Source organism: Cloeon dipterum, chromosome 2, assembly GCF_949628265.1.
Source record: "Cloeon dipterum chromosome 2, ieCloDipt1.1, whole genome shotgun sequence".
NCBI classification, from domain to species: Eukaryota; Metazoa; Arthropoda; class Insecta; order Ephemeroptera; family Baetidae; genus Cloeon; species Cloeon dipterum.
The window spans coordinates 19,803,555-19,828,853 of record NC_088787.1 but is presented as its reverse complement, the minus strand read 5'-3'; the positions used below and the strand labels follow the sequence as shown (position 1 = coordinate 19,828,853).

Here is a 25,299-nt window from a genome sequence, read left to right as displayed (position 1 = left end):
TTTAGCACCGGTTATTCGAAAAAGAAATTCGAGAGTTTATATAGCAGTTTTAATAGCTTTCAGCCGTTTTCATGAAACTTGAAAATAATCCACTGTTCTTAAGTTACAAAATAATTCAAAATCATTGTCCTTAATTCATTTTTTAAGAATTTTAAGAATATATCAAGCAGGCTCATACACGCGGTTATTAGGCCAACGCGGTATTACGCTGCCATCTTTGCCCGGCCGCGCTTCAAGTTAACAGTTTAGCCAACAGAGGACCAAATTGAATCTCAGGTGCAGCTGAATGCAGCCAGTTTTCTAATTCGAAATCACCTGCTTCGATGGCGTTAGCATCGCATCTATCAAGCGGCCAGACTGCCTGCTATGGTGTGTGTATTTAATATTGTTCTTCTAGCGAAGATTATTTCCTTGGTCAAAGTTAAAAAAATTATTTCGCTCATCGAGACATGATGGCTCAGTCAAAAAGTATCGAGTCATACCTTATGAACATCCAGCAACAGTTTAAAGGAGCCATCGCTGACTATCAGGTGCGTTTTACATTAATATGTTTCTATTAAACATTTTGCTGAAACTAAGCACTCTCATTTTTTCTCTTTTGTAACCTTCACTCGTTATGTGCACGTATGATTTTCAATGAGCTGATTTTTGAAAAATTCACGCCAACCAAAGCTATTAATGTCTCAAAACGTCAGTTTGAATAGTTTGGCTTAAAGTCTGTGCTTTTGCAGCAGAGATGAGACTATTTTCAACATGTTTTTCGAGCGAAATAAATGCGTGGTTTTCAGGTTTTCATGGCCACTAATGTTCCCCAATGCAACTAGATACATCGGGTTATGTGCAAGCTCAATAAAAAAAGTGTTGGCAAAGTTTTTCTCGCACTTACTCGATAAGATTTACATCCCAATTTGATGTGTATGTATATGGTAAAGTTACAGTTTCTGCCGCGTTACACATCTCGCCAGTTCTTATGAGAATCCCATGTAAAAGTAGGGGTGGCGAAAACTGTAACTCGGCGGCGAAAACTGTAACTCGGCGGCGAAAACTGTAGCTTTTCCATTGCATGTTGCTAATAAAGCGTTTTCAGAAAATAAACAAGAAGTATGCATACATACATACTCATTTTTCACTGACTCTCCCTCACCACTTGTTACGCAAATTTTCAGATTTTGCAGAGGAGACTCAGCGCTGATCGTGAGGTAAGGATAAGATATAATTTTTAGATAAGCTTCTGGCTGAGAAGTCTAGATTTTTTAAATTGAGTTTTTAATTTTAATTTTCAGAATGTAGAGGTCAGGAAAGAGTTGAACGCCATGAAGGAGCACATCGTGAACCTGGGTGCTTCTCAGGTAAAAATCGCAAAAGTCTAACAATTTTTTCAGATGATCTTGACGAAAATAAAATCACGCCGCGGTCTGCTATATTTGTTTGTTGGTGTTTATCACACACGGAATTCTTTGTTTATTCGGATGAAACGATAATATTATGACCGAAAGCACAAATTTTTAGCCGAATTTGGACGATCGGAGTCTATCGAAGAGATATTATAATAACTCATATTTCCTCACGGCTTTATTTGATTTTATTGACGCGAGTCGAAATCTTAGCCTTGCTCTACACAGCGAGGGGCACGGGGGAAGGAGGTGTGTCCTGTTGCGCAGCCCAATCGAGCACAGCACACGCTCCAAATAATGCTCCTTTCGATTCTCTCCCCGTAGCTTTCCATTATTTCTAACTTTAATAACAATTTTATACATATGCGATATAAATTAATCACTAGCACCGTGCCATTGCTTGATCTGTAGTAGTTTGCAAAGTTGGACAATAAAAACAGTTAAAAGGCGCCTATATGTAGCCATGGAAACTAGGAAAAATTAAGAAATATCCTTGCTTCAGCTGATGTCTGCAGTGGATTGCTTATTTTAATTAGATGTTCAAAGTAGAAGTTGTAGAATTATAAAATATTTTTAATTCAATTTAAACATAATATGTTTGCATAATACTCATTTAAAAATTCGTTGAATTTATTTAATTATTTCCCAGGGTCCCATTTTGTATTTTATTTTCATTATAATGGCAATTAACTCTTAATCTATCAATTTCTTAAGATGATTTATTTATAAAGAGAAAAATTATTCAATTTTTATACAAAAACTGCATATATAGTAAAGATATTTTTTTTATAACTCATGAATAATAAATATCGTAATAAAACATTAAATCAATATTCTTTAGAAATTGGATAGAGAAAAAACTCTTTCTTCTGCAAAATAAAACCTGTTTAAAGAAAGTTGCTGCATTAAATTCATTGATTAAATTTTCTAAATTTTTAACTCCCTTTATAAATAACTCATCCTCCCCTCAACATAAAGATCAAATAACTAATATTGAAAAAATAATATCTAGCGGCCGTATATGAAGCTGCTGCGGATGAAAAATGCAATAAAAACCAAGAGCAGAGATAATACAATGGCAGTTCCTGAGAAAAAGATGCGCCTGGAGGAGGAAGTGAAGCTTAAGGCCGGAAAAGAAATTCCTGCAGAAGAGGAGCAGCCAAAGGTTGAGACGCAAATTGAAAGCAGCGCTGGGTAAGACTATGACTGTTTGAATTTATAAATAAATTTTATACTTGAATATCATTCAGGTTGTGTAGGAAATTGATGGAAGAGTTTGAGGAGGAGAAGGAAAACATTGCCCATTCTGTCGACAAGAATATTGGAATTGCCATTGAGCCACAGAAACTGAACGAGAAAGAGAGATTTCTATCTTGCATCGGTAATTATAATTTTTCAATGTTTGGCTAAAAGTAGGAAAATTGAATTTATGTCTGTGTCCAGAGTTGTTTAGGAAAACCCGCCCTTTCCTTCAATAATTAAATTTCGCAATAATTATACCAATTAATTTAGATATCCACCACTACACTACAGAAAGTATGAAGAAAACTTCAAATTATTTGCTAAACTAAAAAACGAAATTCTTTTGCTACTAATTAAGTATATTTTGGCTTCATTAAGACGCTCAAATATTGTTCTTTTGATTTCATCTTATAACACTCAAGAGAACATTTTCAACTTTTGACTCCTCACCTGGTAGAGTAATAATTTTATTTTAAGTTTTAATATATCACTTTTTTCATTACCGTGTTCCTAGCTTTCAAGTATTTTATTCCAACAGTATAAATTTCTAACAAATTGTTGTATATTGTAACAAATCAAACTGAAAACTTCCATCATTTTTGAACTGATTCTTTTCCGAGTTTCATGATTTTTTGGAAGTTCCCAATATTATGAAAATATCTAAAGTAAATTACATTAAAAAACCCACAATATATATCCTAAACTTGCAATTTCTGGTAATTTGTTCCAAAAATGAATAAAAATTGTAGAAATTTTCCCATTGTAATAAATTAGACGTTTTTTTGTAAAAAAAAATAATTAATTAATAAACTAGATGGACAGAACTGCATTTCCTGAGCACTTATCTTAACTAAAAAATCAGTTTTTTTTGGGAACAAATTTCAAACAAAATTAATTTTTATTTTCTGTTTGAAATTTAATCTTAAATAATATAATAATTTATGCAGGACTGGTGACGCTGGAGAGATCAAGTCAGGTTTCCGACGCCGTCCAGAAATACAAAGCAGAGTATGCCCTGAAACATCCACTGCTGGAAATTCCTAAGGCCGACCACTCTAAGGTATTGCTCTCTTTGCTTTGAAAGGCGTATCTGAAAATCAAATTTTGCAGCGCCGGCGGACAGAAACCTATCTCAGCTGCGTGCAAAAGAAGCGGAAAGAGAAGCAGAGAGAGCCCTCCAGCGAAAAGGAAACAGGGTAATTTTGGAGCTTGAAGTTAAATTGTTTGGAAATTTTTGTCCATTGGATGGAATTCACTAGTTGCATAAACCCTGTGTTCGAAGCCGCCAACAGATGGCGCCACCATAGACTTCTGCTTTTAAGGCACTTCCGCTGCGATTTCAGACTCAACCTAGCTACTGTGCATTCTTCAATAAATATGTTTTCTTTGACATGCTGCAAACCAAAATCGGTTCAGCTAATCGTCGTAGAATCGTGAAAAACTAATTATTGAGAAAAAAATATTTTCCAACGTTTCTACGGTGAATGGCTGAACCGATTTTGGTTATCAGCACGTCAAAAAAAGCAAATTAATTGAAGAATGTTAAATAGCTAGATTGAGTCTGAAATCGCAGTGGAAATGCCTTAAAAACGCTTATAACAAAATTTTTTAAGAAAGTCTGTGGTTGCGCCATCTGTTGGCGGCTTCAAACACTAAGGGTTTACGCAACTGGTCAATTAATTAATTATCGTCACCAAATAGCTTTTTGGAGAGTTATTTAAAATTGATTTGGCTTTCTCAATTTTTAGAGAGAGCAAAAATCCTGAAGATACAACAAAGCAAAATGGACACTTAATCGACCTTCCGGACCAGCCTTTCAACGAACACCAATGGTCACAAGGATCCATTGGTTCCAATCCTGAAGGTGAGTTGATTTTATTCAGCCACATAATTGATTATAAAAAAATGTTGAGACTGGAAATATTTAGAGTTTGACTTCCTATTACCAATTGAAAATGGTATTCATTTTAATACAAAAAGTTAAATTACCATATATATGGGAACCTTCCACGGGATTTTTCTTACAATATGTTTGCTTTTTTTATTTTTACATGGACCTCCAATTCAAAGTTTTCAACCTAGCACTCCGCCTGACATGATAAATCTATTGATGATTCATTTTTTACTCTGAAATTCTTAAATTTAAATATTAAGGTGATTTCATGTGCTTCTAATGTTATCTTAATTTTATCTGCTTATAGTTAATTTTATCTTTTCATTTTCGCAGATTTGCCAGAGGAAGAAACTCAATCGCAATCTTGATTTGTTGCGTTGTTACCGGTGTTAAATCTGCTTCCTTCCAATCTCCTGCTGCCCACAGACTGCTGCCAATTTCAGTGATAATTTTAGTATTAATACTTTGCAGTAAGAGATAATGTGTTCATCAGAGTTAAATAAGCAAAGGCGTGTAATTAATTCGTAAATTCTTTTTCCTGATGACATATAAACATGTGAATTAATCCACAATCTTGGCATTCTTCACGTTTTATTCTCGCAAGAACACACCAACGCAGCTGCTAAACTTGTGATACACAATTTTTTCTATCTCGCTCTGACTGTTTAGTCATTGTTACGCTCAGCTAAGATTTTTGTTATTTTTTTTGCTCACACATCTGTATAATATTTACTTAGAAGCTTTACATTTAAATTTAAATAAAATACAGGATTACGCTCAAATTCATAAAACTGTAAATATTAAACATAAGAAATGAACAATGTATCGTGTTTTAATTTTGCCCTTCAGATTAATATGTTAGCTTTTTCTGCCCCACACCATCTCCAATTTTGTGAGTAATTTTTTAATTTGGTCTCGCTGACTTGAAGTTTGTATTTCTGGCTTATCCATTTTTTAGTGCGAGGTTGTCTGACAGGGCCAAAGACGAGAATTTTGGAGGCTGAATAGCAGGCTGGAATTTCTATATGATGGGTGTCAATTTTATTTTTACGCCCTGCGTTGAATGGATAATTTTTTTATTTGTTAAAAAACTAGAATTCACCTTCAAAATCATGCAAATAAATTTAATTTTCGATATAAAGTAATTTTGAAAGAAAAAATTAAATGTTTGTACAGATAAATTTTATTATAAACATTTCCTGTACTGTTATGTACTATGTACATTGAGTGACTATGTACTCAAATGGCATTATTGAGTTAAGTATTTTTACAGACTTTCTCCAATTCAAATTCACAAAAAATGTTGCATTGTGAAATGCTTACAGGACCGTCTAATACTGAATTTAATGTATACATTAACAATGAAAATTCAAATTTGTGATAAAAAAGAAACATTTCAACAAAAATCATTTTGAAAATTAACATAGTTTTGCAGCATTTACTATCTCACTCTTTGACAATTTTCCACGTTTCAAAAATGTTCACATAAAAGGACAAATCTATCAGCTCTTGGCCCCTCCTTATGCGTTAAATCACTTTATACGTATGGAAGATGTGCAGAGCGGCCAGGAAAATAAACATTCATATTTTTTTAGAACTAATACATTAATTGGGAATTACACACGGAAGACTAATTTTGGTCTGCATCTGATGTACACTTATGATGAACAGAAAACACAATATTTTTTTAAAAGGCACCTTTGAAGCGAGTCAATAAATCTTAAGAGAAAATTTCCCTCAAATAATATATTTACACAATATTTTATTGCATTTTGAAAGGTTCTAAAAACGAAAAAACAATTTACTGTCATACAAGACTTGTCAGCTTATTTATATCATAAAATTGGGGTTTAAATCAATTATATTGCTATTTTGATTTTAACTTTTTTTTAAATTTCGTTAAATTTGAAAGTAGGAACTTATATGAGGACTGAGATTAAATAAATTTTGTTATCGAAAGGAAATTTTAGTGAATAAATTTTTTACTCGTTTTATATTTTTGTGCTGACTTAAACACTTAATGGTTGATTCAGGTTAAAAATCTTTTCTTTTTTCTTTTTTTTTAGAAACTCTGCACAGCACTAATTCCGTGGGCGAGCTCACTGGGTGCCAGGTCCCAATAACACCGCTGAGCGAGCGGGTAACACGGGTGCTCGAGTGGCCCGAAGCAATTAAGCTTGTGCCCAATATGTGGCCGTCTTTTCGCCTCCCCACACCGAGACATATTTGTCCATAAAGCCGCTGGAAAGGTGCGCAAACCAGCAAGTGTCGAGACGGCGCCGGTGCGCCTCCCAGCCCGTTGTGTTATTTGAGCATTTTGAGTTACTAAACTTAACCACTTTTTGCCATCTCTGACATTGGGTAGCCAGCATTAGATCCCGGGACTGCTCAAACATCTCCCATTGCTTTGACACTCCTGAGAATGCCTTATAACAATGCGAGCCAAAACGGGCAGTCTGAGATTTCAAGTGGCCCCGCAAAAACTTATTAAAAGTTGATTTAAAAAAAAACGAAAAACTTTTTTTTAAATTCCCAAAATCAAAAATTAATCAAACAAAAATCACAATTATTTGTGACTATGAGCTCAACACTCTCAACAGCTCATAAACTGACTCGTTTTGGCCCTCGTTAGCAAAGTCGATTGGCTTCTTGCCACAGTCGTCTTCAGCCAGCTTGGAAAGGCCGAGTCCTAAGAGGATTTGGACCATTTTTACTCCGTGCTGCGAGTTTAATGCAGCCATATGGAGCAGAGTCGTGCCATTTGCTGGATCTCGGCTGTGCACGTTGAGGCCGAGTTCGAGGAGGCGCTCAACCACCTCAACCGAGCAAAGCAAAGCTGCGGCGTGAAGGAGTGGCGTGTCGTTACACGTCTCTTTTAATGCCTCGATGGCAGACTCGATGGCATCCTCTTGATGCCATAAATTTTGTAGTTGGTGGCCAAGATGTGCCAACTCCTCGTCCTGCTGGATGGTGGGTGCAGGCAGCAGCTCTGCAATGCTCCTCACTCTGATCCACATGTTTACGGCTGGCTTGGTCTGTGGACAAAGAGAACAATTTTTGGTCACTTTATATGTTAAATACATTTTTTTCATTAAATGGTTAAAAAGCATTTATTGAAATCAGTTTTTCTATCCGTACATGTTGCAGTTTTATGACATTCATACAAAAGAAATAAATAAATGCAACATATTTTGAAATTTTCCGACGCAAAAAAAATCTTGGAGTTTTTCCTGATTTATATTTAAGTTTTTTATATCTTTTCGAAGGGTTTTGTTTTATTTTACATAATAATAATGTTAATTTTTGGAAATAATAAGCATATTTTTTAAACCTATAAACGTACAAAATATTTGAAAAGTTGTCGGACACTATATAAAGTAAGAAACACCGTTTTATGTATAATATTGGATTTTTGTTTGAGCAACACACTGCTCCCGCGCAGAAAAATCTAGTCCAGGATTTTGTTATAGGAATATACCTCCTTAGTCGAGGATTAATCCACAGGAACAATTATTATGGCCTGATATTTGTGACGCTTTTTAACTAAATCCAAGGAACATCCCAAAAAGACGATAACCCTAAAGAATGTCCCAGGGATGTTCATAGGGGATGTCAAAAGACTCTTGCTTTCCTCCTAGGAATATTTCTGGAATATTCTTTTATCATTTTTAGGAACATCCTCGGATGAATCTGGGATCAATTAAAAACGTGAAAAATTAATTCTTGATCGTTATTTAAATGTGCGCAATTAATAAATTCAATTAATCATTTAATTTGGAAGCACATCACTGTATTAACCAAGAACATACATGAATTACATTTTATTGTCTCGTACATCCCATACAATATACCGGAATATTTATGGAATAAAAAATTTCTACGCGGGCTAGGCTGAAAAAGTTCAAGATGTTAAAAAATTTGAGGGTCAATATGCAGCAACAAGTGCAGCGTGCAGCTTTAATTTTCACGCACAAAATAAAACCAAAAGAACGCAATGACCTTCTCAGAAAAAGAATGAATAGGCGGGTAAAAAAAATATATATTTGCCGTCATGAAATTACTTTGCGTGCTACTAGCAGTTAATGTGCCTCAGAAAGAGCGTAGTAATGACAATACCGCTCGCCTAGGGATTATTTTTGTGTAACCCCTGCTGTTGCATGAAGCAACAGTAAAAAAGGAGGAGAAATCGATCAATTGTTCTCGATGTATATGGTCAAAATTGGATACCTGGAATACCTTGAAAATGCAAAAGCTAAAGAACAATTTCTAAACCATCTATTGTTCCTTTTAGGGATGAAAAGGAAGTATTTTAAGCAACGAGGGAGCCTGGTTTCATTTATTTTCAATAGGTTTGCGACATACAAGAATAACAAAACCCTGCAGGAGAGTGTGACAAAGCGTTCTCTTTGCTGTTTTAGCACGAAATTCTCGCGTGAGCACAAAATAAACAATATGTAGCAAGAATAAGGAGCCGGGGAAGAAAGCTGCTATGTTACAAAAGGACCTGGACCCTGCTGGGCACAAAAATACCAAAAATATATGGAAGGATCCATATTAAGTGAACCCCTGTTTGGCAAGTGGTCTTCAGATCTTGATGAAATTCGGTGGAGGTGATGCCCTAGGGAACCTAAGTTAAACCCTTTATTTTTTTGAAGGTTTACTGTACAAAGAAAATAATAATATTTATTATTGTAACTATTTTGGAACATACTTGATTGGTGTCACGCTTAATTTATCGAGATAGAGATTAAAAATATGAAAAAATATTTTTTTCGGATTTTCAGGGGGTGGTTAAGGGTTTGAAGGGGGTGGGCACCCTTATGATCACTTGCATTACCTAGGGGAGGTCATTACGTATCAAACGGTGTGCGGTTTTTGTAAATCGGACCCATAGAAGCTGAGATTAAGCGGAAAACGTGTTTTTATTTATGATCAGAAGACCCGGAAAACATCGATTTTAAACACTCAATTCAAAATATCTCGAAAACGAAAAAAACGCATCGCCAATTTTTTATATGTTGTTACCATGGATATGAGGCACATTTTGGCTATTTTGAATTTCCCAAATTTTATGTACTTGGGTATGTGGGATTTTTTTGAAAAGTTTGACCCCAATTTAGTGACCTTGACCTTTGACCTACGAAGTTGGTCATCGTGGGAAAGTTGTTTGGCATCAAACGTAAAATATTTTGGATACCTAATTTTTGTGTTTACTATAAACAGAGTCCAAGTTAAAAATCGCCGAAAACATCACCTTTTTCAAAAATCTCAAACTTTGAACCCCTGTAAAATGAACAATTTTTGGAATTTTGACCTAATATTTTAGGGTTTAACTTAGGTTCCCTAGGGCATCATCTCCACCGAATTTCATCAAGATCTGAAGACCACTTGCCAAACAGGGGTTCACTTAATATGGATCCTTCCATATTGATTTATCTGGGGTCACTGCCGATTATTTTGGTGGCCCAGTCAACCCCCACTGGTTCAGAGGGTTCGCCAATTTCGCAATTTGCAAAAATCCAACACGGTTTTTTTGCGCAAATAACCAGTTTTCGGGTTTTCTACATTTTTCCGAATTTATCCCCGAGAAGATCACATTTCGTAATAAGAAGTCGGATATTTTAGAAAATTGCGGTTTGTGTTACAATTGTCTGTCTTTTGGTGGAACCAGTGGCATTTTTACTGACTTTTAAAAATCCCTTATTTGGTCAACCATCATGTGAATTTTTTTTATTTTCAATAAAAATTCACGTGTTTCGGAAAAATGCGCCAAATTGCAGCAAAACCCGCAATAGGTTTTTAGCAATGTAGTGGGTTTTTAAGAAAAAACGGTTTTGTGTGAACCCTGGACTTGAGACACCAACGCGCGTCTGCAGACCCAAGGCGCCGCCGCCGAGACCGCGAGCAATTTTTTTACATAATACATAAAACGGTGGTCCTTGGGAAGTACAGTGAAATTTTGAGAATAATTAAAACTAACCTTGGAAGCTGGCAGCAAGGGCGGATGGTTGAAAAATTAGCGGAGGTGTGCAGGCTTCAACAAGTGCGCGCGTTATATCTGTACGCCTAGCACTCAGCAAAAGCCCTAGCTTTGCTGTGGGCCCTTTCTGCCTCTCACACCCTCCACGAACCTGACCACCTTTCTGCCTCTCCTCTATTTTCCTCTTATACGACTGTGCTCTTCACAAACTCACCCGCAGCTTAAATAGCATCCCTTACGCGTCTCGATTACCGGTAAAATCTGGTACCCTGAGAGGAGTATCGGTTCTTTGCGATAGTAATATTTCTATCGGAATATTTTTTCTAATAGTCTGCAGGCTGCAGTCTGCAATTCTCTAAAAAAAAAAGAATTTAGAAAGTGTAAATTTACCATCTCGATTTTCGATGGCACATGCTATATTATTTATGCTTTTCTTTAAATAAATAAATAATGATATGTGAAATTCCTGCTCAGACGTTTAGCTGACTAAGACGGTTGTAATAATCGTTGTTAATAAATTTTATGGTTATATATATTAACTTAGAATTGCTTGATTTGTGCTCGTGTAATCGTCCCATATATTATGACGATTGGAAGTCCAGAAAAATATTCAAACGTTATTATAAATTCGTCGAACGTTTATAATTGATAAAATTCACAGCCCTGACTCTCCTGACAGTCCTTCTCCTATAGTAATGCCATGCTAGTTGATCGCGAATGGCATTGGCGGCTCAATTTGAAACCGCGTGTAGATGGTGCCCTCAAAGCGGCCAAATATTAAATCAGCCCAAAAATGGCTGCGAACAAAACCCATGTGGATTCTGTCGTTGCCGAACGTCGGTTACGTCCAATTTACGGTGAGAACGAGGAGAAAACTAATATCCAATTTTGATGGGCTTGAAGAGAAATTAAACCTTAAATGGAAAACTCGATTTCTTGGCTGCCAGTTGATGAATTTGCTCGGAACAGCAATAAGCTCCATTCATGCCGGGTGTTCCATTGGATACATAGCTCTTTTCTCGATGAATTTTTATGTCATCAATGAGTTTTCAGATCGAACTATTTAAATGTGTATTGCAGATTGGCTGGACAATGGCAACTACAAGAAGGCCATCCAGGAAGCTGACAAAGTGCTCAAAAAACAGCCGGATTTTTTGTGCGCCAAAGTGAGACGTTTTATTTCCAGCCTATATTGCTTACAAATCTGGTTTGAATTTAGGTATTAAGGGCTCTTGCTTTTCTCAGAAATGGCAAAGAGGACACGTGTGACTCGATTCTGGAGTCGGTGCGGTCAGAAGTTCCTGTCGACGAACCAACTCTGCAAGCTATGACCATAGCTTACAGGGAAATGCACCGCTGTGAGTCCTGCTTATTGGCACTTAAACCTGCCCAATTACTCACCAATTTCATTCTACAGTCCAAAATATATGCAGTATTTACGCCAATGCTGTGCAGAAAGAGCCAAACAGTGAAGATCTGCTGACGCATTTGTTCATGGCTTACGTCCGAGTGGGAGACTTCAAGAAGCAGCAGCAAACTGCCATGGCTCTCTACAAAATTCGAAACAAGAATCCTTATTACTTCTGGGGAGTCATGTCAGTGGTGATGCAGACGAGGGAGGTGCCTGAGAACATGGCACGCTCCGTGGTTCTGCCCTTGGCAGAACGGATGGTTGTTAAAATGATCGAGCAGGGAAAAGTCGAAGCTGAGCAGGAAGTGCAGCTTTACCTCATGATTTTGGAAATGCAGGCAATATACATTTTTTCACTTTTGTATTGGTTACTTGGAATTTCAAAATCAATTTTTATTGAATCAAGAAATATTTTGGTACTGAGACTTACCTTGACAAGGGGAATTGATCTAGTTTTTCTGAAATTCTCGGAGATTTTATCATCAAGGTGTCTTCACATCTTCAGCTATTTATTTTATCTAAACATTTCTTGCTCAATACAGTTAATATTAATAAAGCAATTTTTTAGTGTTAAAATGGTGTATATAAATTTCAATTTTATTCACAAGGAAATTTTGGCAAACAAGCCTAGGTTGGAAACCTTTTTTGCTTTGGCATAAAAAACTTTGCTAATTTAAATTTTTGCATTTTTTCTAGATTCATTAAGTTATTAACGTTTAAATCAAAAGAAAAAATTGTAACTATGCGGATTTTCTTGTGATATTGACTCCAAAAATAATTTGTTGCTGTTCAGGACAAAATCAAAGAGGCGCTGGATGTGTTGAACGGGCCTCTGGGTGAAAAAATCGTGTCTAACCTTGGTCTGGTGCACACAAAGAAAGCCGCTCTTCTGGCCCGTCTCGACCGCTGGAAAGAGGCTCACATGATGTACAAGAAACTGCTCAGAGAAGAGTGAGTCCTTCCACATTTTTCATTGACTGTTCGTTATCTTTTTTACAACAGTCTAGACAGGTGGAATTATTACCAGGAATATTTCAAAACTTCCATGAAGCTTTGGAACAAAGTGGAAAGCGAGAGGACGAGCGAAGCTGAGCATAGCAGAGAGCAAACAGATAAACTGTGGCACATACCAGACGTCTGTCCAAAAGAAATCGCCGAATTCTTGCAATTGCTGGCAGACATCAACCTTGAGCAAGGCTCAAAGATGTTCAGAGCACCCTTTTTGGCCAAACTTGAGCTTTTCAGGTTTATGACGGAGAAAGAATTGAATCCTGAAGAATTACTTGGTAGAAAATTTGTCTTTTTTAATTTCATACCTAAGTTATTTTAACTAGGAGACGTCATGGAGCTTATCAATGACTACTTTGTGCCATTTGGATCAAAACCATGCTGTTTCAGTGATTTGCAAATCTACTTGCCTCTTGTACCTAGCCTCAGGGCGAGTGAGTTGATGAATAAATTGTCATTGTCGTATGATCTCACAGAAAACCAACTCCCTGAAAACGTGAGCAAATTAATTCAACTCGACTATATTTATTTAATGAATCGTGTTGTCACAGAAATACCAAATGCAGAGGCACATCAACCTGACGAAAATCAGACGAAGCCTTGGCCTGCAGGAGAATCTCAGCAGCGAAGACAAAATTAGTCTAGTCAAAGAGCTGCTCCGGCGGTATGATCACGGAGCTTCCATCGATCAAGTCGCCAACCCCACAGATTTTCCGTACACCTCTCCTCAAGGGTTTTAAATAATCTTGATTTAATATTTCTGCTTCTCAGAATTCACGACGCGTATGTTCTAATCGCGAGTCACATTCTGCACGAAATGAGCATCAATGAACAGAAAGAGGACAAACTTGTCGAGGCTGCAGCCATTCTGGAACATGCGCTCAATCACAGTCCATCCAATTTCCACTTTAAGTTACTTCTGCTCAAAATTTACTCCATGATTGGTAATGGAAATCTTAGATTGCTATTTTCATTTATATGTTTTTTGCATTTTATCTTAATTTTTTCTTTTAATTAAAATAATCTCACAAGTACTTTTTACGCTTAGGAGCAGGAAATGCTGCCCAGTCAACGTATGAGTTGCTTGACATCAAGCACATGCAGCTGGACTCTTTGGGCTGGTTGCACTGCGCACACCTCTCTTCCACTGGCCTCGTGTCCTTAGCATCAGCGCACTGCGAAGCAGCCCTTAAATTCTTCTCTGCCAACTACTCAGATGTAAGTGAGCATTTGTGCACCGGAAAATAATTTCTCTAATGGCCTGATTGCAGCAGAGTTTAGACCATCTTACCTACTCTTACAAGTACGGATCGTTCTTGAAGATTTCCGAGTTTGTAGAGTTCCGTGACCGTCTGCACAATTCCCACCACTACACAAGATGCAGCGTCGAGCGGATGCTCAGCGAGCTTCTCATGCCTTCAACTCATGAACAAGCTTTAGAAGTGAGTTGGACATGAGAAAGCAATTTTCAAACTTTGCAATAAGGGTTTAATGTAAAAATTTTAACTTAACATTTTTAAATCTAACAAGAGATCCTTGGGTCTGCTTTAATATACATTTTTTACTCTTGTGATGCTTACATAATATCATCAGTTCAAAATTTTCATTCTAGCAATGTTGATGTTTATTTCGTAACTGCACAAATTATTCTGGTAAAACTTTTTATTAACACACAATTTCCTGTTTTTCACTCTGAACATTCGTGGTAATATTCATTTAAATTAAATTGAAAGTGAAAATTAATTTCAATCAAGATGAGACTTATTTTTAAATTTTTATGTCAACGCAGGCAATAGGACGTATGGATATTACGCCATCGGATGACAACATAGCGTGGGAGAAGCTGCGAGACAATCGAGACCTGGATGTGATTATCTCATTCGACCCAAAGAAGAAGCATCTGACCCCAGAGCAAATGGAGCAAACGTTCTTGCGGGAGGTGGAGGTGATCAAACTGCGCCGACTGCAACTGCGCTGTCTTGCCGCCGCCTTTGACCTCTTAAAACCAGCCTCAGGGGACGCGAACGGCAGCTGCGACGATCTGCTGCCGCGCCTCATCAGCGAGCTTTCCGTGATGAATCTGCCGGCGTTCCCAGCCCCCACCACAGAACTGAACTACCCGATCAAGTCGAGGACAGACTTCATCCATGGCTCCAGACATCTGCCCGCCTTTGTCCGCGCTCTGCAGCTGGCTTACCAGCTCTCAGAACTGAGGAGAGACCCGCAAGGCAACGATGCGGCCGCGCTTAACTCCATGGTGCGTTCAGTTACCTTTTTAAGAAGTCGATATTTCTTATTTTATGTGATTTTATTCTTCCAGACAAAAGTGACTGAGGAAATCAGTCAGGTCTGCAACGAAGCTGAGGAATCTTTAGACAACGACCACAGTCTTCTGATGAGACGCAGCGCTCTAGAAACGGCGACTAATTCATTTGAGGTATTTATACAAATAAAATTAGGGCTGCCAAGTAAAAATGATTATTTTTCCTGATCTCCCAATCGTCACAGGAAAAATGTGCTCAAATCATGCAATTTTTAAAACATTTTAACCATAAACCTGCTGAATTTTGACTCCTTTTAAGTCTTTAATTTGAAGGTGGAGTTTTTCATCCCTGAAATATTGTTTGGTCTGTTTTCTAGTTCGTAAAATATTTATGTGTCATGAAAAGTTAGTGTAACAGTGTAACTGATTTTACGTCTGGGGGAGAAGAGTAGTAAAAATAATGGTATAACTGCGTCGATTTTTTTCAACTAGTTTCAGATCTTTTTAATTGAACAAAAAACTATATCCTATTTAAATTGATGATGCGAAGAATACAATGTGTGTACACAATATATCAAGTATCTAAGGCTTTAAAAAAAGCACTGAATTTATTCTCCATTTGAAAAGTTACATAGTCCAAAAAATCACCATTTTTTATTAAACCAAAATCTCAAGACCCAGAAACAAAAGATATTTTTTGCACCAACATTGCGTCTAATTTAAGGCTCTTTAAAAGATTTAGACAGTGGTAGACAAATATGCAAAAAAAAATATTTTATGCTCTGAATCTTTAAAACCTTTAATTATGCTTATCTGATGTCTAAAATAAAATCAGACATGCAGAAAAAAGGCAATCATCCTAAATTCCCAACCTGATTCATAATTGATTTTTACAGACGCTTAGCTTTTTGGCACTGCTTTGCGGAGTTTACAAAAATCTCGTCCAGCCAGCAGCAGCAGGACCTTCGAAAAAGGGCAAGAAGAAGAAAGAAGCAACCGACCAGCCGCAGGTCGGAACCAAGCACAAATATTAAACTATATTTCAATAATTTTAATTCATTTCCAGCCAAAGCTGATCGAGAGTCTGACGAAGCTGGCGAAGCACCTGAATGACTGCTGCAGCAGGCTGCTCGAGAGCGTCGGTCGTTGGGAGGCTCGAGTGGCGCTGGTGGACAAGTTGAACGAGCACTTGTGCAAGTGGTCGTTGGACGAGGCCGAGGAGAGCGACCGAGGCGGCGACGAGCAGAACAAGCGGCGCGACCAGATGGTTGTGGCGGTGGTGGCCAAGCTCAGGCACAGTTACATGACTTCGGCGAAAGAACTACAGAACTTGCTTTCCCACAGATGCAAACACTTTGAGGCCTACATTTCCTAGCTGCGGCCTTTTGTTCTCGCACACTTTGTTATTAATTATTCGAGCTAGAGGCCGATTATTTGGACATCAGCGCGCGTGCCTTTGCCTCAACCCTATAAAAAGCGGATATCTTCTTTCAAAGTGTTGGTTAGGACTGTTTAGATTTCATCTCCTCGCTACCAGTGTCTCTTCTTCTTTGCATTGCCTCACTTGTGTAAAGTCAAAACATGTGCATGAAATACAACACAGTCCAGCAATGACCAAAATATTTTTCTGAGAGGACTCAAATTCGCGTCACTTCTATTTAATTATTGGAAGGTTTCCTCTGGCAATAAACATTGTTCTAAAAACTGATTCATCGCGTTCTTTGATTCAAATTCTAATTCTATAAATATAGTAAAGTAATCCCCTTAGTGCTTGAGAGGCTGCCACAAGATTCTGCACCACTAGTTAATTACAATTTTGAAGGCATTCAACCTCAATACTTATACTGCCACTGCGTTTCTACACTTATTTCTATTGATAAGCTGGAAGTGGAAACAATTAAAATCAGTCCTGTCAGTAACTATTGCTGTGAAAAATCAGCAAAGAATATTAACTGGACCAATTTAAAGAAATAATTTTAAGTAAGCAATGTAAATGGACAGCAGAATGACAGTGAAAATATATCAATATCTTAATTAACCGGTGGCGTGGCGGCATCAAGGGATGGTGAATTTGCAATCGGAAAGAAATGTTTCTCAGATCTGGTAAGGAAATAATTGGAGCAATATAGTGTATGGAAGCGTCAGCAATTTTTTTAACCCGTCCTTACATAATAATGACGCTGTCAACTTTATTTTAAAAACATTTTATTGGGAGCTTTTTATTAAATTTTTGTGCCATGTTAACATAATTATTTTTTTAAATGTGTGCCTTTACAATACAAGTTTTTTCTTACAATGTTTTTTCGTTTTTTTGTATTGTCAGAGGAAAAATATTTATTACATAATAATGCTTTGAATACATATTATATGTTCTAATAAAAAAATGTTCAAAATTACTATTGGTGCACGGTTTAAACATAAACGGAATTTTAAAGTTTTTGGCGCCAACGCCACGCCTCTTTCAACCATTTCCGCGCGCCCAATCAGTGACTTCGCTTGCATGCTACGCTGCCATAATTGTTTGAGGTTTGATCATCAGACCAGACACCAGACCAGATCTCTTTGACTAAAGTAGTGCTTGGCTCACAAGTAAGCTTGGCTTTTTTATTGCTATATTTTCAATATCCCCATCCCCTGGAAGCGTCTTTCCCACTATCCGTTGTTGGGTTTGGAGTTGAGATTAGCTGTGTTTGTGTTTGTACACATATCAGAAGCGGCTAAATTGATATTTTTGCAGACTTGCAAAAACATTTCTTTGGGTTCAATTTCCCTAACACAGAGGTGAATACATATTTGAGGGAGATACTAATAATTGCCAAAACTGTGTTGGAAAAAACACGTCATCATTAACATTTATGTATACATAATAATGATATGGTGCCGTGACAGTGGGCGAACAGTTCTTGCAGGGAAACAAATAGAGGGCGTTTTACCATTTTAGTTGAGAAAGGCGACACCGATCAAGTTAAATATAATCAAGGAACATCACTTGAACATCTGGTGATGATTTGACACAGAGTTCGTGACTTTTCCATTAGATGGAGGGCCAGTGGGTGGCATAAAAACTTATTCCCAAGGTACTTTTTCCCGGTTTATTGCCACTTTTTCGGCAACCACGAAAGACTGATACGAGTCATTTTGAAAATCTTTTTTGCTCATGATGGTTAACTTTTCTCTTCAATTAAGGTAATGAACCCGTTTTAAAGCATCAAAACTTGAAAATTGAGTGATTTTATCGCTACTTGAAATCTGTGTTTCCCTACCGCAATCCATTCTTATGCCCGATTATACCGCGTATCTCACTAACTAAGGCGGTAACATTTTATAATTAACCGGGAATACATTTCTTAATGCCAGAGGAGTGCATTGGTTGATAAGAAAATATGATACATTGTTTAGGCCAATCACAGAGTGGCTAAAACACAGTTTCTAGCATCAAGGTGTATGCCTACTGTCACGGCACCATACCTATATATGAAAATTTCTCACAGCTCTATTTTTTATTTTTGTTCAAGTGCATACTCTATTTATGAATAACATACTTTGCTCATGCCTTTTTGTAGTTTGTGAAATTTCGGACGACCCTATGATCATATATATTAATGGATATTGCGGATATTATCGGCTCTCAAGACAAGAACTGTCAAGGACAATAATTATTTTCTTTATGTTGTTTAATCTTAAATGCTTTTCTTTGAAGTATTTAATTTCTCTACTATTAATCAATTTTTGTATTTTAATTTTACTCGGCCTTCTCTCAAGTTCGAGTAGCAGGCCCAAAATCATGGCGTTACCGCTGAATCGAAGGATTTATAGCGCTCATCAGCTTAAAATTTGAAGCCCAACATGTGGGTGTTTTTGAGAACAGGAGGGTGTCTTGCCTCCGTTTGAAGTTGGTTTCTTCGTCTGAAAGAATTTACTTGGTAGATTCACTTTGTATCACTTGAAAAATGCCACTTTCCTACATAAGGTGTGACAGTTGACAGTTTCGATGGACACATCATGTTTTTAGTAAAGATACTACTGATGGAAGCTTTCTCATCAAGAAATAATTGGTGTGAAGCTGGGGAGCGTCTAAAATCCATTTATTGTTTTGGTGGCAACATAATTTTGGCGTCAGCCGTCAGCTTGGACTTGTTAGCAAAGGCCGAACTGCTCTTCCTGAAGGTCAATTTGATTATGACAAGATCCTGCTGCAGTCGAACGTTGGTTCTGCGGATTTTTACAATATTTATCTATTATTATGTATTTTAATATTTTTATTGCAACCGATTTACATGAATTTTAGCAGCTGAAAACGAAAATACGTTGTTTATTTATACTGATGATTGTTAATCATGTGTTTATTTTATTTTTTCATGCTCCTTAGAAAATTGACGGACAATCTGCATTTTTCGGACCACAAGTAATATCCAAGTTTATTTATCATTATTTTTCCTCAGTGCCGCAATTTGGCTTGAATTTTCGAAATGTCACACTTTGCATGTTGTGAAGTCTATTGATATTAATTCTCTCATCTCTTTCCCCAGGAACAAAGTTTTATTTTTGCTGCTGCTGCTGGGATTCGGGTTGAGCACCATGCGACCGGAGTTCCCACCGTTTGAAACGTTTCGCCTGATTTCGGGCGCCTCTTGTATCTTTAGTCATGATTTTATAGTCAGATTTTTTTGTCTGAGCCCACTTCCCTCTTGAGAGTAATTTTATTTATATTTTTTTATTCGGAAGAAAGGCGCCAACATGAGCAACTTCAAGCCAGACCAAGACACGAGCAAAACCAACCTTATCATCAACTACCTTCCGCAAGGTATGACTGAGAAGGAGCTGTACGCTATGTTCTGCACAGTTGGCACGATTGACAGCTGCAAAGTGATGAAGGACTTCAAAGTACGCAGCTCACATATTTCTTAAAACTTTATTCAACTCATCTTTTGTTTAAAGACTGGATACAGCTACGGCTTTGGCTTCGTCAACTACGTCAGCGAAGATGACGCCCTTAAGGCCATCAACACGCTGAACGGTCTGCAAGTGCAGAACAAGCAGATCAAGGTGTCGTACGCCCGACCCTCGAGCGACGAGATTAAGAACACCAATCTCTACATCACCAACCTGCCAAGGGACATCACCGACGATTACCTTGAGTCCATGTTCAACCAGTTTGGCCAGATCGTGCAGAAGAACATCCTGAAGGACAGAGCCACTGGAATGCCTCGCGGGGTCGCCTTTGTTAGGTGATTGGTGTTTCTCTCCAACCAGACTGAATCAAACTGACAATCGGTGTGCATAATATACGCAGATACAACACTAACAAAGAGGCCGAAGACGCGATAGCCGCCCTGAACGGCACCATTCCTGATGGAAGCATGGAGCCTATTCAGGTCAAGATAGCAGAGGAACATGGCAAGCAAAAAGCCGCCTACTATGCAGGCTGGCAAGCAGGCTTCACACAAAGCAGAGGTAAATTATTGGAGATTCTAAGACATCTACGTAGCATGTAATACATTTTTTTAATAATTTTTCATAAGTTAATCAATTCTTTATTCTCATCCAACTCATATATACCGTTTCGGTCTTGGAAAAATTGGTCATGTTTTGTTTTGATTTTTGTTAAGCACCTATTATATGAAGGATACTAATTGAAGCTTGTGGCAAAATTATTTAAATCTTGTAGTATGCAAGTAGGAGGTGCAGGGTTGCATTTGCTTACCACCCGGTTTTTTCACCACTGGTTTTTAACGGTTTTTGCCACTCAATTTTTACCAATTTCTTGCGCAAGAATTGCAAGAAATTAGTTTATTCCGTTTTTCTTCTGTAAAAATCTAAAATATCGGTCGGAGTGCTCAAAATTTCCTTCGCTGAGCAGATATTTTCTTTTAAATTGCCATTTTGCTGCCTTAATTTCTCCAAAAATTTATCTCTGACAATTTTTGAAGTTGAGGTTATAAGCTAATAATTAGAAATAAGGTGAAAACATTGCCTGCAAGAAACTGGTAAAAAATTGAAAAAAAACCTTTTTACCACTGCACTGCATTTAAAAAAAAAACTAAAAAACTTAAACTGCATTTTTTTATAAAAAAAAAATGCTGGTTTTTTGCAACCAGGAGATGTCACCTTGGGAAAATACATTTTTAATTTAACAGTGTTCGAATTACGGGGCGCCGAACGTTAAACGTAAATCCTAATGAGATCGTGGTAGGAATCGTTGCAAAATCAAATTGTGAATCTAATTTTCAGGCATTGTAATATTTGATATTAACTTAAATTGACAAGATGAATCTGGATTCTTTACTTCAAAAGATTTCTTTTGATGAGCTCAAACCAAAAACTGGTCCTGCAAACCGCTGTAGAATCAAAAAACCTCTTCAAAATAACAATATGACTTTTCTACGGTGATTGGTTTGGCTGATTTTGTTTCAAACACATCTAATAACTGATTTTTAGTGTAGAATGCATAGAGGTAGTAATAAGTCTGAAATCAGTGGCAGTGCCTTAAAATAAAAATAAACCGCTGGCGCCAGCTACTGGCGTCTTCAAATACTAAAAGCTTTCGCAAATGGTGAATTAAACTTCAAACCTAAATTCACACTAATTTAACCTCTTTTAATTCTTCTGATTTTACTATGGCTACTTCCACAAGCAAAAACCAGGCATTGAAGGCATTAAACTAATTTAAATTTAATATCACGTGCTCTTGTGCCATAGAGTCGCTGTTTCGGCCCTGCAGGCCTCAGCAGTACTTTCTCTCCAAAACAAAATTCATAACCATAGTGTTATAGCTGCAGAGTATTTTGAATCAGTGATCATTGACATTGACAAAGGTGCACCTGCACTCCTTTCAGATTTCCACGATAAAAGAAACGATTTATTTTGAAATTTTTGGCAATTTTTCATCTTTAAGGCCAGATTGAATTGTAGAGCTAACTCTTAATTTTCATTTTACCTTCCAGGAGGTCCAGGTGGACGAGGTGGTCCAAGGGGAGGAGGTGGGATGGTCCGTGGCGGGCCACCAGGAAGAGGCGCCGGGCACATGTTCCGTGGGCGCGGAGGAGGCCCCCCCGGCGGTGGCTACGGCCAGATGGGCATGGGCGGTGGCGGCGGATACATGCCTCAGCCGCCGCACGGCAACAGCATGGGCGGCGCGATGCGTCCTGACAGGATGCACAACAGCCGCTTCAACCCTATGGGCATGGGTGGCGGCGGTGGCCCTGGCGGCTATTACAACAACAACTGGAACTGAATGAGCTGCCACGCCGATCACGGCCTAAATTACGGTTTTACTTAACGATTTTTTTTTCATTTTGCTCACTTTTAACTTTAATGATAATTGGGCTGCACGACACTGGCGGATTTTATATTGTCACAAGTACATTTCGATATTCCCTTGAATAGGTGGATTTATTTGATTATTTTCAAGTTACAAACTACCGCCGAGCTGGTTTAAAAAACGCACGGCAACCTGATTCAATCACGGATAATTTTGACTAGATTGTCCCAAAAGAATTAAAAATTATATTCCGAACATTTTGCAACTAATGTGAAAATTGGTCACCTCACCTCTTGATTCTCCAAAGAGATGGATGTATGAGATGCATCTGTTAGATTCTCCCAGTTCTAGACGGGCTTATTAAATTACTAATTACACTGACTTAAAATTAAGGCTTAAATAATAGCAGGCAAGGCCTGTGTCACCTGATTTTGAAATGAATGATTGCTGCCTGGCAATGTTGGATGGCTGCTGTCCCATTTTCGTGTTGTAAGGATTCATCATCATGTTATATTGATCTTTTATAAATAGATATTGGCATTCCCAAAAGGTTAAAAAGAGTCCTCAAATACTTAAAACGTCGTCCTTTTTTAGCTTAATATTTCATCCCATTTATGTCTGCCATTCACTGTTTAGTATAAGGTTACTTTAAGTTGCGCTATTTTGCTTTTCGCAAATTCGAAGGTTGCAAACAATGAAATGAAAATTTCTAAAAGCAAATGCGTAATATTTACTGCAGTACTCAAATATTATTTGTGTAACAGTTGTGTCAATAAATGTGTTGTCAAGCCCTGAAGCTTATTTTTTTGTTTATCACCAAATCCAGACAAAAATGCAGCATTATCAAAATATTCAAGGCACAGAAAAATTAAAACTTAATCATATTGCAATGACATATCGATGCATAATAATAATTGTTTCTTATATTATTACAATTTATAAATTATTATGATCAATCTTTTTAACCAGTTAACTGGAATGAACTGCGTATTTAATTCTTCAATTCCTTACCAAAAAGAAATAATGAGAAAATTTTCCATCTATAAGGGAATTTTCCTTCGTTATTTGTTTCAAAATCACGATCAAATAATAAGTTATCAAGTTGTTCAGGAATAAGCCTAAGGAATAATATTATTATACAATGTTACTGTTTGCGCCGCGAATTTTGAAAAACAGCGCCACAAGGAACCTAATAGCCAATCTCGGAACTTCATTGGGTATTATTAAATTGCAAGATGGCGGCCACAAGAAGACTGCAGAAGGTAAGCTCCCTAAATATCGTTAATTTTTTCTGCAATTACTTCATTTCGGTCCTATTTGTTGATGAATTTGAAACGTTTGAAAGTTAATCAACTGATAAAACATTTCCCGGAAGCGCTGCATGGAACGAGTAGCGAAAATTTTGAAATCGAATATTGGCGGCCCGGTCGCTGTGCCCCTCGTTTACGCAGACTTGTTTCGTATTATGTCGCCTATTTCAGTCGATATCTTTGAATTATTTACAAGTGAAAACACACCGACACGCATCATTGATAGTAATTCGCAAATTGCTGCGGTATCACAGTACGGAATAAATTATTTATCACTCGGACAATGGGTGCTGTCTGACAAACAACATGTTGGGAGTGACACTCGGCGCCGATCACCTGCGTTGGCGCTCGGCATTAATTTATAAATTGAATTACTGACGCAAATTATATCTCTCTTCGCAGGAGCTTGAAGATATTCGGAAATCGGGCATGAGGAATTTTCGAGACATCCAAGTGGACGAGTCCAACATCCTTTCGTGGCAAGGCCTCATCGTGCCAGTAAGCAATATTTCAAAATTTATAAGAAATGTATTGTCATCATATGACGCAATTGCAGGACAATCCTCCGTTCAACAAAGGCGCGTTTCGCATCGAGATCACCTTCCCCGCAGAATACCCCTTCAAGCCGCCCAAGATATGTTTCAGGACGAAGATTTACCACCCCAACATCGACGAGAAGGGTCAGGTTTGCTTACCAATTATCACGGCTGAGAACTGGAAGCCAGCCACCAAAACAGACCAGGGTGAGTAGCAATTTAATGGCAATTTAACTGACTAAACAAAATAATTAAAATCAACCCGATGTGTGCGTGTGCGATTTTGCAGTGATCCAAGCACTTGTGGCCTTAGTGAACGATCCGGAACCTGAACACCCACTTAGAGCAGATTTGGCCGAAGAGTACATTAAGGATCGCAGGAAGTTTGTGAAAAACGCCGAAGAATTTACCAAGAAACACAGTGAAAAAAGGCCCGCAGACTAAATCACTCGAGAGGCATGTCTGTGATATGTGTTGTTGACTGCCCCCTATTTCTGCTCCCCTCTCTTCATAACAGTACTGAATCAATTATCTAGTGAAAAATCTCCCCCACACTAATAATGCGCATTGTTATTTTTCATTATTGTTCCCTTGAATCAGTGTCTTCTCAGCAGGCAAACTAAACGCAACTTTTAAACATTTTTAAATTAGTTGAGACAAAATTATCACTGCGAAAAGCCTTGCGATTTGAATTTTGTATGCATTTTTTTGTATTATTTATTGCTGATGCATTTTTGCGAGGAAACTGATCAATTGCAAACAATTCACAACACATGTTATGCTATTTAAATAAACTTATTGGTTCTCGGAATGTGAGACTCATAAAAGAGGATTTGATGGTATTTTGCGGCTTTGGGCTTTTACCACGGGGAAATCCATGACACTACTTCATCGATTTATTTCATTCCGAGATCCAGCGGATGCTATCGCGAGGCTGCTTCACCAGCTAGTTCAGAAAAAAGGTTTTTGAGTGGTTGCACTTGATTTGGTAAAATACAAA

At 37.6% G+C, this 25,299-nt stretch overlaps 4 protein-coding genes across 8 annotated transcripts; all 4 read left to right on the top strand.

Moving 5' to 3' along the window:
* Positions 1-256: 256 nt before the first annotated feature.
* Positions 257-5,351, top strand: LOC135936124 (uncharacterized). The gene is made up of 9 exons (XM_065478823.1): positions 257-530; positions 1,167-1,199; positions 1,284-1,349; positions 2,407-2,588; positions 2,645-2,775; positions 3,584-3,696; positions 3,747-3,832; positions 4,385-4,500; positions 4,864-5,351. The coding sequence occupies exons 1-9, from the start codon at positions 450-452 to the stop codon at positions 4,896-4,898; spliced, it is 843 nt and encodes a 280-aa protein (XP_065334895.1). The 5' UTR covers positions 257-449; the 3' UTR covers positions 4,899-5,351.
* Positions 5,352-11,241: 5,890 nt separating this feature from the next.
* psidin (phagocyte signaling impaired) lies at positions 11,242-16,900 on the top strand. 2 transcript variants are annotated; one of them, XM_065478735.1, is made up of 15 exons: positions 11,242-11,367; positions 11,591-11,676; positions 11,730-11,868; positions 11,928-12,259; positions 12,715-12,872; positions 12,924-13,207; positions 13,256-13,425; positions 13,481-13,644; positions 13,701-13,873; positions 13,978-14,147; positions 14,204-14,371; positions 14,719-15,186; positions 15,250-15,366; positions 16,089-16,202; positions 16,259-16,900. In XM_065478735.1, exons 1-15 carry the CDS (start codon positions 11,304-11,306, stop codon positions 16,565-16,567), a joined length of 2,916 nt encoding a protein of 971 aa, XP_065334807.1. In that variant the 5' UTR covers positions 11,242-11,303; the 3' UTR covers positions 16,568-16,900. The 2 variants fall into 2 exon arrangements, with proteins under 2 accessions (XP_065334807.1, XP_065334806.1); XM_065478734.1 differs by having other exon boundaries at positions 14,201-14,371.
* Positions 16,901-17,761: 861 nt separating this feature from the next.
* Positions 17,762-23,249, top strand: LOC135936113 (sex-lethal homolog). Of its 4 annotated transcripts, none has more exons than XM_065478810.1 (5): positions 17,762-17,781; positions 19,918-20,076; positions 20,131-20,420; positions 20,486-20,646; positions 22,137-23,249. In XM_065478810.1, the coding sequence occupies exons 2-5, from the start codon at positions 19,930-19,932 to the stop codon at positions 22,424-22,426; spliced, it is 888 nt and encodes a 295-aa protein (XP_065334882.1). In that variant the 5' UTR covers positions 17,762-17,781; positions 19,918-19,929; the 3' UTR covers positions 22,427-23,249. The 4 variants fall into 4 exon arrangements, with proteins under 4 accessions (XP_065334882.1, XP_065334880.1, XP_065334881.1 ...); XM_065478808.1 differs by lacking the exon at positions 17,762-17,781 and adding an exon at positions 17,813-17,973; XM_065478809.1 differs by lacking the exon at positions 17,762-17,781 and adding an exon at positions 17,820-17,973 and having other exon boundaries at positions 19,922-20,076.
* Positions 23,250-23,598: 349 nt separating this feature from the next.
* Ubc10 (ubiquitin conjugating enzyme 10) lies at positions 23,599-25,131 on the top strand. Its single transcript, XM_065481686.1, has 4 exons — positions 23,599-23,715; positions 24,166-24,261; positions 24,320-24,506; positions 24,589-25,131. The coding sequence occupies exons 1-4, from the start codon at positions 23,689-23,691 to the stop codon at positions 24,741-24,743; spliced, it is 465 nt and encodes a 154-aa protein (XP_065337758.1). The 5' UTR covers positions 23,599-23,688; the 3' UTR covers positions 24,744-25,131.
* Positions 25,132-25,299: the final 168 nt, after the last annotated feature.

What these genes read in the sequence shown, in the direction of transcription:
- LOC135936124 (XM_065478823.1), top strand. Translation starts at nt 450, where the DNA reads ATGATGGCTCAGTCAAAAAGTATCGAGTCATACCTTATGAACATCCAG. An exon ending in TGAACCTGGGTGCTTCTCAG is followed by an intron (nt 1,350 to 2,406) that starts GTAAAAATCGCA and finishes AATAATATCTAG; the next exon opens with CGGCCGTATATGAAGCTGCT. An exon ending in CTAAGGCCGACCACTCTAAG is followed by an intron (nt 3,697 to 3,746) that starts GTATTGCTCTCT and finishes CAAATTTTGCAG; the next exon opens with CGCCGGCGGACAGAAACCTA.
- psidin (XM_065478734.1), top strand. Translation starts at nt 11,304, where the DNA reads ATGGCTGCGAACAAAACCCATGTGGATTCTGTCGTTGCCGAACGTCGG. An exon ending in CTCATGAACAAGCTTTAGAA is followed by an intron (nt 14,372 to 14,718) that starts GTGAGTTGGACA and finishes ATGTCAACGCAG; the next exon opens with GCAATAGGACGTATGGATAT. An exon ending in AAGCAACCGACCAGCCGCAG is followed by an intron (nt 16,203 to 16,258) that starts GTCGGAACCAAG and finishes ATTCATTTCCAG; the next exon opens with CCAAAGCTGATCGAGAGTCT.
- LOC135936113 (XM_065478810.1), top strand. Translation starts at nt 19,930, where the DNA reads ATGAGCAACTTCAAGCCAGACCAAGACACGAGCAAAACCAACCTTATC. An exon ending in AAGTGATGAAGGACTTCAAA is followed by an intron (nt 20,077 to 20,130) that starts GTACGCAGCTCA and finishes TTTTGTTTAAAG; the next exon opens with ACTGGATACAGCTACGGCTT. An exon ending in AGGCTTCACACAAAGCAGAG is followed by an intron (nt 20,647 to 22,136) that starts GTAAATTATTGG and finishes TTTACCTTCCAG; the next exon opens with GAGGTCCAGGTGGACGAGGT.
- Ubc10 (XM_065481686.1), top strand. Translation starts at nt 23,689, where the DNA reads ATGGCGGCCACAAGAAGACTGCAGAAG. An exon ending in CCACAAGAAGACTGCAGAAG is followed by an intron (nt 23,716 to 24,165) that starts GTAAGCTCCCTA and finishes CTCTCTTCGCAG; the next exon opens with GAGCTTGAAGATATTCGGAA. An exon ending in GGCAAGGCCTCATCGTGCCA is followed by an intron (nt 24,262 to 24,319) that starts GTAAGCAATATT and finishes ACGCAATTGCAG; the next exon opens with GACAATCCTCCGTTCAACAA.